The sequence below is a fragment of the Trichosurus vulpecula genome, chromosome 6 (assembly GCF_011100635.1).
Source record: "Trichosurus vulpecula isolate mTriVul1 chromosome 6, mTriVul1.pri, whole genome shotgun sequence".
NCBI classification, from domain to species: domain Eukaryota; kingdom Metazoa; phylum Chordata; class Mammalia; order Diprotodontia; family Phalangeridae; genus Trichosurus; species Trichosurus vulpecula.
Window position 1 is genome coordinate 183,128,286 of NC_050578.1, and position 21,355 is coordinate 183,149,640.

Genomic DNA, 21,355 nt, shown 5'->3' on the forward strand with positions numbered 1-21,355 from the left:
TTTTCCTACAAATGCACCAAAAAAGTGTCCCATTGACATTAACTTTCCTATCACTGCCAGGGCTAGCACCAATCTCCCAGTCACCTAGGCCAGCAACCCAGGTGGCAATCTTTACTCTTCATGCTCTCTCAACTTCCCTTTCCTCACCATATCCAATCTGTTTTCAGTTCTGGTTTTACCTTTATGACATCTCTCGTATCCACCCCCTCTTCTCCTCTGACACTACCACTACCCTGATGCCGGTCCTCATTACCTCATGCCTGGACAATTGCAATATCAGTCTGCTTGGCCTCCCTGCACACTCAGTTCTTTCTTCAGTCAGCTGTCAAACTGATCTTCCTACAGTGTAGGTCTGACCACATCATCTCCCTATTCAATAAATTCCAGTGACTCCTTATCACTCCTAGGATCAAATGCAAAATTTTCCTTTTTGACTTTTAAAGCCTTTCACAACCTGGACCCCTCCTCCTCTTTCAGTCTTATGCCTTACTAGTCCTATCTCCCAACCCCGGGAATGCTCTGTAATACAATGACAATGGCTATTACTTGCACAAGATATTTCATCTCCCAACTCTGAGCATTTTCACTGGCTCATCCCTAAGCTTAGAATTCTCTCCCTCCTCATCTCCAGTCAAAATCTCACCTTCTTTGAGAAGCCAATACTCATTCCTCTTAGTTCTAGTGCCTTCTGTCTGTTGATGATCTCCAGTTTATTCCACATATATCTTGTTTGTACATGGTTGTTTTCTTGTTGTCTCCCCTATTAGACTGCAAGCTCCTTGAAGGTGGGGGTTGCTTTTGCCTTTCTTTGTATCCCCAGCACTTAGCAGAGGACCTGGGCACATAACAGGTGCTTCATAAGTGCTTGTTTCTGACTGAATGATTTACTTGAGGTACCAGAGGTCATCTTCTCTCAGAATCTTAGAGGAGTTGTAATGTATCACTTGAGTTATTGCTGATTTTCACAGCTCTGCCTATCTCCTTTTCCCATTACACACTTACACACACACACACACATCTTGTAAAACAATTAATGCACATTAATCATCTGGACACATATTGTGGATACTTATTTCTACCATGTGTCTTACTACTGCCCTTTAGGTCATTTTAATTTTTCTAGACTGCACAGTTTAATGATTTATGATCATATGGCATGACAAGGAGATTACTGGTTTCAGGGATTGTATTCCTAATTCTATACAATTTCAAATAAGTAAAACCATAGTAAAATTTCCCAAATGCAATCTACCCATATTTCTAAATTCTAAGTCTAGTCCAACTTAACAATTTGAAGCATAGTGTGAGGTATAACACACACACACACACACACACACACACACACACACACACAAACTTAAAGAGTTGAAAAAGACCTCATGTCATCTAGTTCAACTTGTACTTAATCCAGAATTCTTTCTACATCTCCAAAACATAGTTATTCAAGTCATCCACCTTAAAATATAGATTTTAAAATATCTGATGAAAGGGAACCTGCTACTTCACCAGGGGACACATTTCACTTTTTGCCAGCTATAATCATAGTTTTTCCTTACACTGAATTGAACTCTGCATCTTTGTGACTTCAGCTTCTGGACCAAGTAGAACCTGAACTCATTTTAAGAACCAGTGAAAAAGTTACACAAAAGGCCTTCCATGGAATATCTCCACATGATATGGAACCAAGACTATGTTGGCAAAGAAGTATCAAACAAATGGCTGAACTATGTGGTTTTGTTTATAGAAACAGAGACAAAACATAGCAATTCAAGACCCAAACAATGGTATAAGAAATTACAGAAAAGTTATCTGTTATAAAGACTCTGGACTCACTGATCAATGCAAATTGTGCAAGAAAATGCCAGAATCATACAGTAGAAACTTATCTTTCATAAACTGACAACAAATCCCCATATTATAAATACAGAACTCAAAAATTTCTTCAGTCTTCAATCAACTGACTAAAACTATAGCATTATCACAGACAAAACTGTTGCCCACAATTTCCTGGAAATAACGATTCATGAAAATTTAAGAACAATGTTTAGAATAGATGTTGTCATACTGAAGACTCAATCCCCAAGTTATATGGAATGTAAAATTCTCAAAACATAGAAACTTAGTGGGAAAAAAATAAAATCATGTTTGAAGAGGATGAAATACCTATCATGTCCATCACATTGTATTTTAATGGAACTGCCTCAAAGATGCTAGCAGCAACTTTATATGCCAGTTTATATCCCAATACTTTTATTCAGTTACACAAAAACACTAATTTTATTCACCAAAGCAGTAATTTTATTCACCTCTTCAATAGTTCTCAGAATATTAAGTATCAAATAATAGCAAGAGAGCACTGTTTCTATTTGAACTTTATCAAGTACAAAATGAGAAGAATGAGATCCATAATAATAGCTCGCATTTACATATTGCTTTAATGTTTGCAAAGCACTTCACATGTATAATCTCATCTGATCCTGGTTTCAGCTCTATGAATTAGTTAGGTGCTATTATCCTCATTTTACAAATGCAGAAACTGAAGCTAAGAAATGTGAAGTGACTTGTACAGGGTCATCAAGATAGCATGTTGAAATAAAGATTCAAACTCTGATATTTCTGATTACAACTCTAACATTATCCATTATGATATATCACCTCTAAAATGCATTGATCAAGGCTGAGCATTAGGAAGATCAATCTGCTGTCTGTGTTGAAGATGGAAAGATGGATGGGAGAAGAAAGAGATTAGAGGTAGAAAGACTTGTTAGGAATATATTACAATAATGCAAATGATAGATATTAAGAATCTTTATTGTGCACAGACCCTCATATGCTCCTTATACAATACTTTGTACTGCTGAGGACTCAATTAATCCATTATTAGCAACTCTCTCCCACCAAGAGTAAATACAAGGAGTATATAAAACAACATTTCTGCCTTGAAGAAGAGTATAATCTGACTGGCGAGCCAAAACATGAAACTATGAGAGCATTTTTTTTTTGGAAACAGTTTGCTAAATGTTAAATTACCCAAAAAGCTTAGCAAAAATTTTAATAACATGCAGGCTGACGAGATTCCAATTTTTTTTCTCCTTCTTCTTCATGTGAAGGAGAGCTTGGGGGGTGGGGAGGGGAGGAACGACTGAAGCCCCTATAATCTGGGTATTCCATTGGTATGAGTAAAGTATAAATTTTAAGTGGCTAGGTCAGCTAAAAAAATGCAAAAAATGTGGAAAATTGGGCTTTGAAATCCAGACTGGACATAGGAAAAATGCTTCATTTTTAAAAGATCTAATTTCTTTGTATCTATTACAATTACAATTTACCTATATATCCTCCTAGAGAATGACTTTACCATTCTTCAACAGATTTAAAAACAATGGGTTTCTATTCCCTGACTACTAAAGCTTAGCAGTATGACCAGTTTCAACCTTCTGCCCCCTTAAAAAGCTGTAAGAAAGGAAATGTGTTAGAAATGAAGTTGAAGGTCTATTTGCCCTAATTTCTTTGTATAAAGGAAGGCTACTCAAATACCTATGTGGGCATATTAAAAAAAAATTTCTTCTAAATGTAATAGACACTAATAAAATAGCTCAAACTTTCAAGGATAGCAAAAAGTCATTATGTCTGAGAGGAAAAGTATTAAAAATAAAATAAATGAAAATAAGTAGGAATATGGTAACTATCTAGATGTCTCATTATTCCCTGGAGCACAAAGACTCTGGTTTAGCTATTATTGTGTTAAATGGACAAGCTGAATTAGAATTGTCACCTGACTTCAATCAAGATGAAATACAGTGGAAATACTTTCTACAGTAAGTCAGATTTATAAGAGGTATAAGAAGAACAAAATCTTTATACTCCCACTTTCATTGACTTTTCCAAGACCCTAAGATTTGGACAGTGACTAAGTTCAATTGTTGAGAGAATGGTAAATATTGAGCAGTAAAGATTTTAGATAGGATTATGACCAATATAAAATATGTATATTTAACATAGCCAGCTATATAGGTATATAATATCCTTTAGAGTGAATGGCATCATGTCAGATCTATCACCAGTGCAGTTAAGAAAGTTCACTGGGCTCAGTTTAATTTTCCTTTTTGGGCTTATACTTGACATATAACACAATGCTTAATAACTATTTCTCTTTAGTCATTCCAGGTTGACAGAGAATGTATACAGCCATTTATTTTCTCTGCTCTCTCACCTAATTACATATTTGCCTTTGCTTTCCAGTTCTAAAGCATATTTAGTGCCTTGGAGACCTGTACATGATATAAATAGTCATTTTCCATTTAGACACCGGATACTGTTTACATGGCCCAAACACGAACCTGCATACATGTCTGTCTGGTTAATAAAGTACTATAGAAAACTATCTTAGTAATTTTCCCTCCCTTTTTACAGATGTACTAGATTTCTTGCTCTCTAGGAAAACTCAGTTGAAAAGACTATAAGCTTCATCAAAATTCCTGAAACCATTCAATCAGGAACTGCTTTACACTGACCACAGTACTATGGCAGCATATACACAAGAAGCCATGTAAGCCATTACAATCTTGCTAAAACATTACTGGCAATTGCCTTATATATCACCCTGCACCAGAAAACCAAAGATTTTCCCTGGTGATTCAAAGTTGAAAAATGCCTGTTGTGTGAATACAGGTAAGCTGTGCTGACAGGGAAAAAAAAGAAAAAGAAAACCTAGAAAATTAAATAAAGAAATTTGGAAGGTCTTGGGAACATTTGAATTTCAGAAACGTCAAGTAAGATCCAGATGATGTTTTGCAAAATGGAAGTAACCTCTGACTCAAAACATAAAAGCTAATCTTAGACCTACTACGAATGATAACATATTCAGACTCTTGAACAGTTTCAGCTATGTCTTCATTTTCAAGTTAATGATTTTTTTTTCTAATAGCAATCAAATGGCAAGATAGGTCCACAAACAAAGGGTAGGAGTACTATCAACCCAACATTACTTAAGTTATTCTAGATTAAAAATGGCAGGAAGATGAAATAAATTAAAATACAAATGTAGCTGCTAAAAATAGTAGTAGATAGCTGCACAGGTATAGGGCAGCCACAATGACATCCAAAAGAGCCATTTTAAAATAAATATGTAAATGATAAACTGGCATATTGACATTTTAAGGTGGAAGAAAATTTATCATTCCAACTGACAAAGGACAATAGGTTAGTTTGGTAGGCAACCAACTTTATTAAGCATTGAGGACACCAAAAAAGAACAAAAATTGACATCAAGGAGCTTATGTTGAAATGGGAATGGAAGGAGGCAGGACAACATAAAAACAAATTGGGAACACGTATGATAGATACAGAGTAGATGGAAAGGAAGCTATTAGCAGCTGGAGGATCAAGAAAGACCTCCTACAGGTAGGATCTGAGTGGTCTTAAAGGAAGTCTTGAAAACTAAACGGCAGAGAGAAAGGGACAGCTAGCTTAAAGGCATTGAGATGAGAGACAGAAGTGTCTTGTTTGAGGGAACTACAGGTAAGTTAGCATTCCTTTCATAGATGGCACTAACTCTAACACATAACAGATTCTGGAAATGTTTAGCTTTTTGTGTTACCAAGAGAGGGGTTATTTACTGTTCTTTGAGTTAGTAAGGAGAAATAAATTAGCTGTATCCCAGATGGCTGCCTTTTGACACTAAATGATGATGGGAAGTATTGTCCACAAGAAGTCTGTGACACTGTGATGCTGAATTCATGACAGAATTGAAGCAGTTTCATTGGATTTTTTTCTGAAACCAAACAGTATGGTTGATGTTTCCAGGTGAATACACGAAGATTTTTTTGCATGCTAGAATTTGCTGGCATATATCTGAATACATCAAAAGATCTGCTATTTTTATTGATAAGAGAAATGAAAATCACTTTCTACAAAAGAGTCTGCTGTAAATACATATAAATCTCAGTTAAACTGCCTCCTATGTCATCACATTTTTTGTGGAGCCATAATTATTGTTCCCAGCTACTTTCAACTTTGGCCATTGTTTCACTTCCTCCTCCTTCTACCATATTCCTACCTGTAACAGTCAATTAATATAAAGTTATTCCTATAGAGATGCTATCCTGACTTCAATCCAGCTCATCCCTGACTTGGCTCCTGGAACCTATACACTGGTTCCCAAAACACCAAAGCTAGGGGTTCCCCCTTCTGGAAAAGCAAGGAAGAAAACATGACTTCAGGGTGCTCAAGTGGTACTTTTAAAAAGCTTCCTGAATCACCTTCCCTCTTCTAAAGTAATTCTCAAAACACTTGGTTTGACAACTGTTAGACAAAACAGTTACGTTTAATTACCATGGCCCACAATAAATGTTCACTGAATACCTGTTAAGCAGCTACTGGTTCTGGGGAGACAAAGATTTAAAAGAAAAATACATTCCTTGCCTTTAAGGAGTTTATAGTCTAATTGGGGACTCATGGGATGGGTATGACATAAATATTATGCAAAGTAAGATATAACAGTAAAAGATAAAATAAGATAAGAAAAATTAAGGAGGGAGAGATGACTTATATGTGGGAGTTGAAGGAGAGAGGGGATAATGAAGGCTTCATGAAATAGCCCCTGGGAGAGAAGATAAGGATTTCATTGTGAAGATGAGAATATATTTGAGGCAGGAGATTACAGTTTACACCAGTGGTTTTCAGAAGGAGTGTGTGATCAATACCAATCAAGGTAGGAAGGTGGGTTGCAAGCCCGACCCCCACTCCAAGAGAGTCAACCATGGGTCCTTTCCCCAACAAAACCATGCCTACTTTTTTTCCTAACTCTCTCAGACTCCACCTTTTTCCTCCACTGTGAAAGCTCCTAAGCTCTCCCTTTCTAACTCAGGGATCACTACTCAGGAGAGTTATAATCTAACCACTGGTTCTAACCAGAAACCCATAGCAGCAGCTGCACAACCACCATTGGGAAAACCCTCCTCTCTCGTACCCACTCTCTGCCTCCCACAAAACCTCAAGTCTCCCCTGGAGGGCAGGCTCTTTGCTCTTCAGCAATGGCACGTAAGTATCCCACCCAAACAGGTTGGGATCTATTTTCTTTTTGAATGAAACAGAATAAATCACACAAGATAAGCAGGCATGAGTGGATTATGACCTACATGGAAGAACTATTTCCCTCCCTCTCCCCAAACCCATGCTCTGCCAAACTTCTCTAGTACTTTCCAGAGCACTGCCATTTCAGCAACTCAGATTCATTACCTTGGTGTCATTCTTAAATCTACTTTTGTTCATATCCAATCAGTTGGCAAATCTCATTGTTTCTACCTCCATATTTCTCTGTTCTTTCTCTTTCTCTCTAATTAGCCACCATCTTTGTTTAATTAAACCCTTATCACTTCTCATCTGGATTTCTGCAGTAGTTAGCCAATCAGTCTCACTGCTCTCAGTCTCCTCTATCTCTAATGCATCCTGCACACAGGTGCCAAAGCAATTTTCCTAAAGCATCACTTCTACTCAAAGTTTAATGGTACCTTAGTGGTACCTTACTGACTCTAAGAATCATCTTTAACTCACCATTTTTAAATTTCTATTTATTTTTGTGTAATATGCATGATGCACATAACTATTAGTAAACAGTACATTTATGATTTATGAATACTTAAATATACACATATTGGGGAAGAATGCTTTCTTTTTTTTAACTAATGGTATGTACCATCAAAAAAGTTTATAGACTATTATTCTACACAAATACATGCATGAAAAAACCTACAGGGTGAGATCAGAGAACAATAGATAGCAATCCAGTTTAGCTAAAATTTAGAATATGTGAAGGGAAGTAATATGAAATAAGATTATAATGGTAGGTTATAACTAGATTCTAAAGAGCCTTAACTGTCAAACTAAAGAGTTGGTCATTTTTCCTACAAGAATAGGGAACTACTAAAGCCCTTTCAACAGGGCAGTGGCACAGTCTGACCTGTGTAATAGGAAAATTTAATACGGAAGCTGCAGAGATCAAATTTCTTGAGGTTAAGTTTCGTGAATCTCACTTTTGTATTTCCATCCTCAATATCTAGCACAATGCTTGGTACATTAGTGGGTGATTAATAAATGCTTATTGACTGAAGGGTACTATTATAAGTCTAAGCAAAAAAAAAAAGTAATGAGTCTATACTGGGGTCATAGAAGTATGAGTAAAGAAGAAGAGGTAAGACAGAATGACAGATATAGGGGATGAATCAACAGGATTTAGTAACTGATTGAATGTAGAGAGGAGGGAGGGGAAGGATGACTGAGGTTTTGAGCCTGACTGACTCAGGTCGCTCTATTTCAGCTCTTTTTAGCAGAAATAAGGAAGTTGGAAAGAGGAGTATGTTTTTCTAGGGGACAATGACGAATTTTAGATATGTTAATTTAGAGGTATCAATGGGACAACAAGGTGGAGATATCCAACAGTGACCAGAAATATGCAAATAGAAATAAGGGAAGCTATTGAGGCTCACTATCTTCATTGAAGTGATAACTGAGGCAACAGAACAGTAAATCCCAAAGGGGATGGAGGAAGAAGGAAGGAAAGGAAAAGGGGAAAGTACTCACATTGAGAGATTGAGAGAAGGAAGATGAACCAGTGAAGGAAATAAGGGAGCCAGAGAACTTACGGAAGAATGAAGAGGGCAGTGTCAAGGAAGCCAAAGGAGGACAGAGCATCAAGTATGGGGTACTGGTGGTGTTACTCAGACTCTTTGTGACCTCATTTGGGTTTTTCTTGGCAAAGATACTGGAGTGGCTTGCCATTTCCTTCTCCAGCTAATTTTACAGATGAGGAAACTGAGGCAAACATGGTTAAGTGACTTGCCCAGGATCATACAGCTAGTTAAGTGCCTGAGGCCAGATCTGAACTCATGAAGATAAATCCTCCTGATTCCAAACCCAGTGCTCTATCCACTGCACCACCTAGCTGCTCCACTGGGGCAGTGGTGAAGAATATCAAATGCTGTCCAAGATTAAGGAGGATGAGGACTGAGAAAAGGCCAATAGATGTAGCAATCTGGCAATTAGGTCTTTAGCTAACCCTGTAGAGAGCAATGTCATTAGCATGGTAGGTATGAAAGTCACTATGCAAAGGGCTGAAAACTGAATGTGTGGTAAGGAAGGCGATGCACTAATAGAGATTCTAATTCTGTCTCAAACTACTGTAATGAAGTTATAAGACAACAGACAGAGTGCTAAAGGAAAGGCTTAAAACAGGGAAGAGTAACTCTGCTGTGATGTCAGCAGCATCTTCCTAGATTATTTCTCACATACAACAGCTATTGATACCATTTTTCAATGTCCCATTGGTCAGGATCTGGATTTTTTTTTTTAAATTCTGGTTGATCTTTAGGCTCTGTCAACTTGTATTTTATAATACATCCCAGCTACTGATAATTAAAACTGTGCTCGCAAACCTGAACAACAGAAAATAAGTAGTCTATGAAGGAAGGAAGTACAACAGTATTTAATTAGGACATGTTATCAATATAACTAAGAACTGCTGATCAAATAATAGGCACAGAATTAGAATTTTGAGGAAAATATGCCTGATAATTGGAAATGGTTAATATACACAGGAACCTCTCCAGCCTATGTGCATTGTTCTTCTACCACTGCACATTCTTATTATCGCCCTGGCTTACCACTTGCATATTTACATTTTGCCAATCCTTATAACTTCTAATGGCAACACTGTAATTGTAAGGCAAAAGGGTCTACATATCCAAGCCATAGTGAAAATATGAATGGATAATTTACTGACTGCATTCCTCCTCTACCCCAAACCAGCAGCAGTAAGAAGAATACAGGATTTAGGATTGGAGGACATGGATTCAAATCTCTCTGCTGCTTAAGGCCTGTATAACCCTGGGCAAATCATTTAACCTTCATGAGCCTCGTTTCCTGGTTGGTAAAGTGAGGCAGCTGTAATAGATTAGTTGATCTCTAAGGTCCCTTCCAGCTCCAAATCCTAGCATCGAAAGCAAGAGTTCTTAACATGAGGTTTGTGAACTTAAAAAAAAATTATAATTACTTCAATGATTGGTTTCCTTTGTAATTTTATGCATGTTATTTTATGTATCTAAAAACAGTTTTCTGAAAAGAGGTCCACAGACTTCCCCAGCCTGCTCAAAGTGTCTGTGACAAAAAATAAACAAAATTTTTAAAAAATGAAAAACTCCTGCTGTAACAGCACAAGGTCAACTCAATTGGACACTGTTGCTTTTATTCTTAATCATTAAAAAAAATCTTGTTAACAAGAAGGAAAAAAAGATTTCACTAAATAAAGTCAGCATATCATGAGGTCAAAGTTTTCACTCACAGTTTAGAATGCAGTAAAACGTACCCTTTTATAACAAAAAAAATCTATATAGCAGATACTTCTAAGCCTCCACTAACATCCTTATTTCATGTAATATTAAATACTACAAAACTAGTATAACAAAAATTAAGGGTCTTTCCTACAGACTGCTAAAAGAGAACTTGACTTGTGTACTATTAGTCATGGAACCTAATCTTTCATCTGACAGTAATCAGTGGAATCACATTATGTGCAAATCCTGCCACAATAGCTAACAACTTTGGGACTGAGGCAGCTGAAGTAGTGGTTGAAGAATTTAACTGTGGTTAACACACTCTTTAAGCACTCTTCCTTTTACTGTCAGTAAAGAAGCTATTGCTGAAAACCAAAAAATGGAGCATCCAGAAGCAGAGAAATTAGTAAGCGAAAAAAGAAATAACACATCCTCCTGTAAATGTAGGGGAAAAGATGAATAAAGTAAATGAAGGAGAAAATATTTGGGTAAAGATTAAATTCATTCTGGATGAATGCTAATCAAAAGATTTTTTTTTTAGTTTTAGCTTTGGGGAAATAAAACACTGAACTTATACAAATTATGCCACTAGAAAGTTAAAGTTTTCTAACTACTTGTTTAGAATATTTTTACCCCAATGACATATTATAATGCCAACATTATTGGAATATACTCTACAATATAGTCGATATAACAAAAAATTAGCTCCAAACTAAACTACATTACAATTAGTAATTTCACTGAGGACACTGGAACCTGAGTAGCAAAATAAGAAGGATCCCAAAAGTGGCAGGACACATAATTACCCTAAGTTGGTGGATCAAAAGTACTACTTCATCTTGCCAAAAAGGCCTATCTGCTATACAATATTATATCACCACCTAAAAGGGCATTTGATATCCCTAATTTAACTGAAAGAATAAGGAAAATTTATTCAATAGCCAAAACAGCACTGGTGCTGAAGTCAGAGAAAAAAGTTTTTGTTTTTAAATAAAATATTCTGAGTGTGTTACTAATATGGGAGTACATCAAATAGTATGACATTTGTACAGAGGCATAAAATGGAAAAAAACACTGGTCTTAGGAGTCCCAGGACTGGACATTTACTGGCCCTGTGACTTTGGGCAGGTCACATCATCTAAATAAAGTCAGCATATCATGAGGTCAAAGTTTTGACTAGATGACCTCTAAAGTATGCATTAGTTTTCTCGTGCTAAGGATATATTTTTATTTAAAGAGGGGAATTCTTACCTAGTAAGTCGTTTAGGTTGAGGCCGTTCACCAAATTTCCTATGAAAAAAGTAAAAAAAATTTAAAAACTTGTAGAACACATTTCACAGTAGAGCTGTTATCCCCCTTTCCTTTTTACTAAATTTGCAGATATAATGAAAGCCTTTCTATGATGCATATTATTTTCAAAGTCTGTTAAAAATATTCTGGAACACAATGAAAAAATGCAGAGTAGTAAATAAATGCCTGAACTCAGAATTAAAATGACATACAATTCTAAATACCTTTTAACAAAATATCCTTAAGTATATTCTTTTCCTAGGATCACAGAAGCATAGTTTTACAGTTGGAGAGGAACCTCTGAGGTCATCTAGCCAAAAACACTCATTTTAGAGATGAGAAAATTGAAGGGGTGTGGCATAACTATACCCAGGTCCTCTGACTCCAAATTCAGACCACTTTACCAATGTACCATACTGTTACTTTGCATTAAACTTAAGGCAAGTATTCAACAAAGCCCTAAATACAATAAAAACTCCTGGAGGCCAATTTAATTCTACTATATCCCCTAAGATTCTATTAACGAAAACAAGGATTTTCAATAACCTAAGAGTTCAAATAAGTTTGAAGATATGGGGCAAAGCCCAGAACTGTCCTAGAGACAATTCAAATTTCCTGAATCGTTCCCTGAACCCATTTAATCAATATTATTTACCCAATGGCATCTGCCCCAATGTCATACTTCAGATGGATCTAATACAATTCCAATGTCTAGTTTCTCAATCAGGTACAATCAGAGATGACAACAAAAACTCAGTCTAAAATCTATGGGAAATATTATCAGCCTAAAAGAAATCAACTTCCAGAACAAAAAAATTTTTATATACATAATATAATAATACAAATATCATAAACATTGGAATGGGGTTGGGGTTATACTCAGAGGGTGCAGCATCAGCAAAGCTACCTAAAGGGGGAACCACAGTGTTCATTTCTACAAGCCATTTCCAAGACTTGGAATCTTTTCCTACTTGTTTTATGCCTCATAGAATCCTGTTCTTTCAAAGTTCAGGTTAGGCACTACCTCCTCCATGAAGCCTTCCTTGAATCCCCCATTTGTTAGCACCTTCTCCCACTTCAACCTTTGTTTTATTTATGTGAGTACAAGTTATAGTCTCCATGGTGTCATTTTCCTCTAGTAGAATATAAGATCCTTGAGGTCAGGATCTGTTTGGTTTTGTTTGGGACATAATTCTTCACACAGGAATTCATCAAATTTCAAGAAATCCAGTTTGACTAAAACACAAGGTCAATGACGGTGAATTATGGTTGGAAAAGTTGGTTGGGATTTATCCTACAGGCAGTGAGTAGGAAGGCAGCAAAGGTTTTGAACAGGAACAGATGTTAGAAAACTGAAGGAAGACTAATATGAAGTGCTAAGCAAAGATAAAAGAAGGGGTGGAGGTAGGAGGAATCAGGTAGGAGAATAATTCAAAAGTCAGGAATATGGACCTAAACTATGATGTTTCCAAGTAATACATAAAAAATAATTTATAAATGACAGAACCTCATAAAAACTTGGATATTTTGGGCAGAGGGAGGAGAGAGAAGGAAAAGACAAGAAAAATAATATATAAATGACAGAACTTGATGAATGAATGAATGAATATGAGAAGGAGAATAAAAGATGAAGGCAATTTTGAGCTCCAGCTGGGCAAGAAATTGATCAAGTAAAGTTTCATGCTAAAGCTAACATTTGACTAATTCTGAAAGGAAAAGATGTCAAAAGGCAGAAACTGGAAGAGTGGGCCCAAGAGTATTCCAGGTATAGGGAGTGAATCATCAAAACAAAGGCTCAAGAGGATATAAGTGGTCCAGTTTGGCTAAAATATGTAAGAGTTAAGTCAAGTTAAAAAGCATTTATTAAGCACCTACTATGTTAAGTGCTATATGCTAGGATTATAAAGAAAGGCAAAACCAGCTCCCGCCCTCGAAGAGCTAACATTTAATGGGGGAGATAACATGCAGACAACTCCGTACCAATAAAATATATAGAGGATAAGTTGGAAATAATCTCAGTGGGAAGGCACTAGCGATAAGGAAGACAGGGAAAAGGCTTCTTGCAAAAGGTGAGATGGTAGCTGAAACTAGAAAAAAGCTAGGAGGCAGAGGTGAGGAAAGAAGAAATTCCAAGTAGAGAAAACAACATGTAAAAATGCCCAGAATCAGGAGATGGAGTGTCTCGTTTGAGACCAATAAGGAAGCCAGTAACACTGAATTGTAGAAGGGAGTAAAGTACAAAAGGACTGGAAAGAGAGAAAAGGACCAAGTTATGAACAGCTTAAAAACCAAACAGAGGATCTTGTATGTGATCCTCAAAGCAATAAGGAGGTAGTGGAATTTAGTGACTAAGGGAATGACATGGTCAGACCTGAGCTTTAAAAAGGTCACTCTGATAGACAAGTAAAGGTTGGACTGGCACAAAGAGAGACTTAAAGTAAGGAGACCAATCCAGAAAGCTAGTGCAATAATGTAGGTATAGGGTGACGAGAGGACTACACCAAAGTGATGGCAGTGTCACAGGAGAGAAGGGGCTATATACTACAACTCTTTTAACTGTAGAATTGATGGGACTTGGCAATGGACTAAATGGGGGTGGGGGCAGGGGAGTGAGAGTAAGGAGTCAAAGATGCCTCCTAGGTTGCCTGAGGTGGCTGAGTGGATGAACTCAATTTTGGACATGTTGAGTTTACAGGTTACAAGATGTTTACAACTGATCCAGTTCAAGACACCCAAAAGGCAGTTGGAAATGAGAAACTGGAGGTTAAGAGAGAAGTTAGGGTTGACAAATAGATCTGAGAATCATCTGCATAGAGATGATACTTGAATCCATGGGAGAAGAAGAGGTCACCAAGCAAAATATCACAGAAGGAGAAAAGAAGGCCCAGAATAGAGACTTAGGGACCATCTACAATAAATGGGCTTAGCCCCAATGAAAATCCAGCAAAAGGAGACTAAAGAGCAGATAGACAGGTAAAAGAAAGATCAGGTTATCAATGAGTTAAGGCTAGAAAGGTAGATTGATGTGAGATTGTGGAAGGCCTCAGATATGTCCAGGAGCGTGGGGTTTTATTTTGTAGGCAATGGTAAGTCACTGAAGATTTCTGAATAGTGGAATGTCTTGATCAGAGCTATGCATTAGAAAGATCAATCTGTGTTAAGTAAAATAGAAAAGGTCAGAGATGAGAGTTGAGAAATACCATAAAGGAAGCTATTATAAGAAGGCCAGGGAGAAGTAGGGAAGACCTAGGATATAAAGCCCTTTCCTTACAACACCTCTGTTCTGGGTTGGGCCTGACTTGGGACCAGGAACCTGATAGGCTGAAATGAAATGAAAAACTCATAGGTCATTCAACAATTAGAATCAACAATGATTTCAAAGTTGCAAAGCTTAAATGACTGGGAAGATGGGGGCTCCATGACTGTGATAGGCATGAAGAACAAATCTGAGGAGAAAGAAAATGAGCTCAGGGACTTCCAGACAAGTCTGAAACTTGATCAGTGCTGAAGATTTAGACATAAAAGTGTTCTATCTAGAGAGGATAAGTGAAACTATGGTAGTACATGAGATCACCAAGGGAAATAGGATAAAGAGAAGGGGGAAGGCTAACAGTAGCACTTTGGGAAATGTCTACATTAAAAGAGGGTGGGATAAAGAAGATTCATAATGACAGAGAAAGAATAATCATACAGATAAAAGATTCAGGTGTTCTAGAAGCCCAGAGAGAAGACCTTATGAGAGAGGTGGGTGTCAAATGCTACAGATAGGTGAAAGAAGACAAGAATACTATTCTTCTTCTCTCATATTAAACCCTTTCTTCATTTTCACAAGTCTCATGAGAGGCAGTAAGAGTACTGATATTGGACTCAGGCAAAAACTGGGTTCAAATCTTGCATATGACATTTCCCAGCTATATGACTTTGGGCAGTGGTTAGCCTCAATAAACTTTAACCTCACATTCTTCATATGTAAAATGGAGATATCACTTGCAATGTTTATTTCATGAAGTTGCTGTGAGGGACAAATGAAATAATGTATGTGAAGTATTTCACAAACCTGTAAGCACTAATTAAATGTCAACTATTAGCCTATGTTTGTTCTACTGGTTCGTCCCATCTTCATCACATGCTTTTTGCCACATCACCGTTTCACTAATTATTACCATAGAATATCTTGGCTACTGTCTTTTTGCTGTTCTCAACTTACAAATACACACAAACACACGTATGTATGTATATATCTTTGGGTATCTCTCTAATTAATCTTGTTCAAGGGCTGCTGAAAATAGGTAAAGAAGTTATGTCAATTAGGTTGATTTACTCCATTACATATTTATGGACTACAATCCCAGCTGGGACCCTTGCTATTAAATTTTTTTTTCTATTCCATCTTTATCATTTTCAAACTACTTCTATTTTTTTTACAATGGAAGAACTGATCTCTTACTGTACTGAGAAGATTGAGATCACCTGCTTTCTAAGCTAGCTCTTGCGTGCTCTCTCTCTCCCTCCCTCCCTCCCCCATCATACAAAACCTCCCCTTTTCTTTACCCACTCTTTCCTCCTTCCCTCTAGTCATTCTCTTTACTTCATCCTAGAATTCTATTCCCCTCCACCTAATCCACCACCTTACTTCAGCAGTCCTCTGTTTCACTTATGAATTTACCTTCAACCTTTCTCCCAGTTCCATCCCATCTGTTTACCAGTATATTCAGCCTTCCCTTCACCCACCGAACCATTTCAGCTACCAATCTAGTTCTTTTCTCCACTAAACTTTTGGAAAAAGTCACTTCCCATTCCTTCCTCAAACTCTTGAAAAAAGGCTTCCACCCCCGACACTACTGAACTGCTTCACAAAAGCCACAGTCACCTGACAATTCTCAATCCCCATTCTTCTTTAACTTTCTCTAACTTTTGACACTGCAAAACAACTCCTTTTACAAGATAATCCCTCTCCTCTTGACTTTAGGGACAAATGCAATTCAAGCTCTCCTACTTTTGCAACAGCTTCTTTACCGGCTTTTCATCTTATTCCTTACCCCTCAATCTAAGTATGTATCCTAATGGTTGTCCTCAGACTTGTCTTTTTTCTCTACACTTTCCCTTTGGCAAGTGTTGCTAAAGTTTATGTTGCTACAGCTTCTATCATCCCTGCACAAAACTGTTACATTTTCATCTCCAGTGCTGTGATCTCTTCTAACTTATACAATTCTAAAAGGTCATTTCAACCCAGATATGCTAACATCTTGAACTCAACACATCCCAAAATGAAACAGCTTCTCTTTCTTCCAAACCCTAACCTGACTTCATTATTTCTTTTCTATAGGCTATCATTTATCTTCTCTCCAATGCTTGAAACTTTTGGATTATCTTTGGTACTATTCTTTTCCTCATCTCTGATACCTATTAGTTACAAAATTCCTACTGATACTACCTCCAAAGTGTCTCCCAAATGCAATCCTTGCTTCCTATTATGATACAACTATTCTAGTGGAGTTTCTTCTTTCCAGTTGCCAAGACCATTTCAATAACTTAAGTCCCGAATCCATCAATCAGTCAACAAGAAGTTATCAAGCTTTTACAATGTGCCAGGTACTGTGCTACATTCTGGGGATACAAAGACAGGCAAAAACACAGTTCCAGACCTCTAAGAACTTACACGTTAATGGGGGAGAGAACATACAAAAACAACGTATGTAAGAGATATGCACAGAGTAAATGAAAAATAATCTCAGATGGAAGAAAGGGAGAAGAGAAAGATGACTAGGAAAGTCCTCCTGCAGAAGGTGATATTGGAACTGGGTTTTAAATGGGAAGAGGAGAACATGCAGGGAGAAAAATAATGAATTCTGTTTGAACATGTTAAGTGTGAGATGGCTAGGGGACACCTGGTTTGAGATGTTCAACAGGCAGCAGTAAGAGTCCAGGAAAAAGGTTAAGGCTAGATAAAAAGCTGGGAATCATCTGCATAGAGATAACTGAACCCAAAAAGATATGATGAGAGTACCTAGCTCCTTTCCTCCTGAGACCTGGGAGACACCTACAATAAATGAGTATGACCTGGAAGAAGATCCAGCAAAGCAGAATGAAAAGAAGGTGTGAGACAGGTATGAAGAGAACCAAGAAGGAACATGGTCACAGAAAACTAGAGAGGAGAGAATATCTAAGAGCAACAGGGGCAACCAATAACATCAAAGGCTACAAAGGCAATTAAAAGATCATTGGTAACTTTGGTAAAATCAGTTTCAGTTTAATGCTGAAATGAAAACCAAATTGTAGAGGACTTAGAATTTGTCAGAACAATCTTTTTTTGTGTGTGCATAAATCTGGTCATATCATTCCTTTCCTGATGAATCATAAATGACTACTGGCTACAAGTAAAATTCAAATTCCTTTGTCTGGTATTCAAATTCCTCTATAACACTGCTTTATGCAAAAAGAGTACAGCCAAACTGGCCTATTTTTTGTCTTGTGCCTTTGTTCACACTATTCCCAATGGTTGGAATATATTCCCTTCTTATGCCATCAAGACCAATTCAAATGTTGCCTTCCTCCAATAAAATCTTTTCTAACCCACTTCCCACCACTCTACCTTACTTGTTAATGACTTTCCACAGGAAGTCAAAATTCTACTCTGTTTGGCAACTTTCTATAGAATTTGTTATCCCTTTACTAGACTTCAAGCTCCATGAAGGCAGGGAACTATGTATTAGCTAATACCTAGCATAAAGGCTCTAACCAGCAAGCACTTCATAAGTATTTATTGGCTGAATAAATTAATACTTGTTAAATGAATGAAGGCTGAGAAAAGTCATTTGATTTGGCAACTTTGACATTCTATCTCAGTCATTAACTATCTGTAGTTAAGGGTTTTCTTTTCTCTGGGCTCAATTTCTTTATCCGTAAAATAAAGTGGCTTGTTAAGATCAATATTTAAAAAAAACCAAACAACTAATCTGGCTATACTTCAGCCAAATTAAATGTTTCCTCTTTAGTGGATGTCTACTAACAGAATGACAGCAGGGAACAGGGATTTTTACTACGATGAAAGGCAGGAAGGCTTAAAATATCTACACAGTATACTGTTAAATGCCAGCACAGCAAGGAAATAATCACTGAGGAAGAAACCAATTAAGTTTTATTTCTTTGAACATGTAAGGTCTATGTTTTAAAAAAAAAAAAGCAAATTGAACAAAGGAATAGGAAGATTTTCAGAACTCTGGTTACTTATAGATGTATTTAATAAATGTAATATATTTTAAAATCTGCATCTTGCTTAAACTGATTTATATGAAGCTTGTCAGAAATATTTTTCAAAAAAAGTATACTTTGAATGGGAACTCTGAGTCATACTATCTACTCTATATTTATGTATCTTACAGACATTAAAAAAATTCAATCAACCGACCTTTTATTAAAACATGAACTTAAAGTTTTATGGTTTGATATTATAAGATTCGTAAAATGTTATATACCAAGTCAGATGTTATCTAGAATAAGTAACTCATCAGCTGTCAGGATTATTCAGGTATTGATAAAACTTTACAGATTATCATGCTCCTTGCTTCTATTTACCTAGGGAGGAGTTATTATTGCACACATTTTTATCCTTATTTGCAAAACTGCTTTAAAATCATATCATTCTTGTTGATAGGCCTATGCAAAAACTGAATACAACTGCATTCAACCAACTTTAGATTATACTGTGAAATGCTTTTCAGAAATATATTTAGTAGTTTAAAAATATATACACATCTTAAAATGCAATAGGAAAGCCTCCCACACGAAGAAATATTATTGTAAATCTTCTTTGTAAAGCAAAGAATCATCTAACTTAAAAAAAATTCTTTTAAAATTTTACCAGAAGTAAAATTTCTCAGTCCTCACAAAAAAAATGTTGCTTAAAACATAAGAAAAATAACATGACTTGATGGAACACAATTGATAAATGGTCTTGTCCATAATGTAAAGGTGTTCTCCACAAATATATTCAGTCCCAGTACATTTAAAATATTCTAAAACTTAAAACTTTTTTAAAAAGGTAAAATTTTATATTTTTAACATAAATTTTTAAAAAATTAATTTATGTCTGGAAATATTCCAATATATTTTCCATCTTATTCTATATTAGGCTATAGAGATTTCAGTTGACTTATAAATCCTTTAATTAATTCAATGAACATTTGTTAAGTGCCTAAAAATTACCTTCATTTTTCTATAGTCTAGGAGAGGAAAAATAAGACATTTAAATATCACTACAACCCAGAAATGACAATTAAGCTAAGTCTATAGAAAGCCACATACTCAGAATACAAATGCCATCATATAACTGTAAACTAGCCTATATATTAATTTGTTCTTAAGAAACAAAGATCTCAATTTCACCTTACAGTTAAGGTATTATGATTTACATTAACTCAATCGCACTATAGCTAGGGAAAGCTGCAATTATCATAGTCTAATTTACAATATCTTAAAGAAAGGTATAGCATTCTATCTATATTAATTCTTCTTACCTGTAAATGGCATTGAGACAGTAGTATATTGTACAATCCATTAGTATTGTATCTGGAGCAACCTACTAAGTAGCTTTCATATGCAATGGAAAGAGCACAATGGATTTATGTATGATCCTATGCTCAGAACACTGCATTTTAAACCTGCTGAAGAAGCTGTATACACAGAGAATAAGTACTTCCTCTTAACTTCTGGTGAAGGTGCAATATTGTTTCCCCCACACTATATATGCATTTACACCTACATTCACCAACCTGTTAAGGAAGTATAACCACAAATGTATTAAGGTCAAACAAGAATAAAGCTATCAAAACAACACTATCTAAACCCTTTTCTGGCTAAAAATACTTTGGGTGAAAAAAAAATCAAACAAGATTAAAAAAAAAAACCCATTACTAGAAAAAGGCTAAAATGTCTATTAAACATTTAAGCAAAGTAATTCTGATTTAATTGGTAATAAACTGCTTGCTAATAACAAGCTTTGGGAGAGATAGCCTGAATTCTTCAGTCATGTTTATTAGAAATTAAAATAAAATCTTGCTCAGCATTCAGGGGAGAAGAAAAGGGTATTAACTGTCGGAGACCAAACTTCTTTTGTTTTTAATGAAACTTATCAAAATGGAGACTATCTAGTCATTGGTAGGCAAGTTTATATATAAAGTTCAAGGGTTAGAAAGGGTTGGTTGGTTTTAAGTTTATGAAACTTTGTTTTTGTTTTCTTTTTAAAACTGAGTAATTTTCTTCTAAATTTAAATAAGAGATCCACTACCAAGATGGATAAAATAGCCTTGGCCAGAGAGTAAAAAAGTTTTATAAAACTGTAGAAGTGCATTTGATATATAGTATAATTTTTCTTAATAAATTAATTCTAATTCCATAAGAATCTTTCTCCTCTATATACCAACTATTATATTCTAAGAAAAAAATTTTCATAAAGAATGAAGAAGTGATTTCACTTTTTAAGTCACTAGTAACTATTTTTTTTCGACAATTTTCTCAATGGCATCTACCTACCATAACAGACTTAAAACGTGGATACAAATTCACTAACAGTGATATTCTGTCCAACAGACAAATTCCTAAAAAAAAAAGTGTAAATTACTTTTTAAAACTGAATCATTTAAAATTGTATCACTACATAAAACTAAAAATGCTCTACAAATCTAAGGGAATGTTACACTCATTTGACTCTTAAGATAACTCTGTGAGGTTGCCAGGCCAAG

General features: G+C 35.9%; 1 protein-coding gene across 2 annotated transcripts in view; it reads right to left on the reverse strand.

The window, feature by feature from the left end:
• The window catches only part of RBPJ (recombination signal binding protein for immunoglobulin kappa J region), a 114,479-nt gene that overhangs the window by 32,445 nt on the left and 60,679 nt on the right, over positions 1–21,355 (reverse strand). The window contains exon 3 of one of the 2 annotated variants that reach the window (XM_036763249.1): positions 11,577–11,615. The exons of the other annotated variant lie outside the window; for it this stretch is intronic. Coding sequence (XP_036619144.1) covers positions 11,577–11,615 — 39 coding nt within the window. The remainder of the gene's footprint in view (positions 1–11,576; positions 11,616–21,355) is intronic. 2 annotated transcript variants of the gene reach the window in all.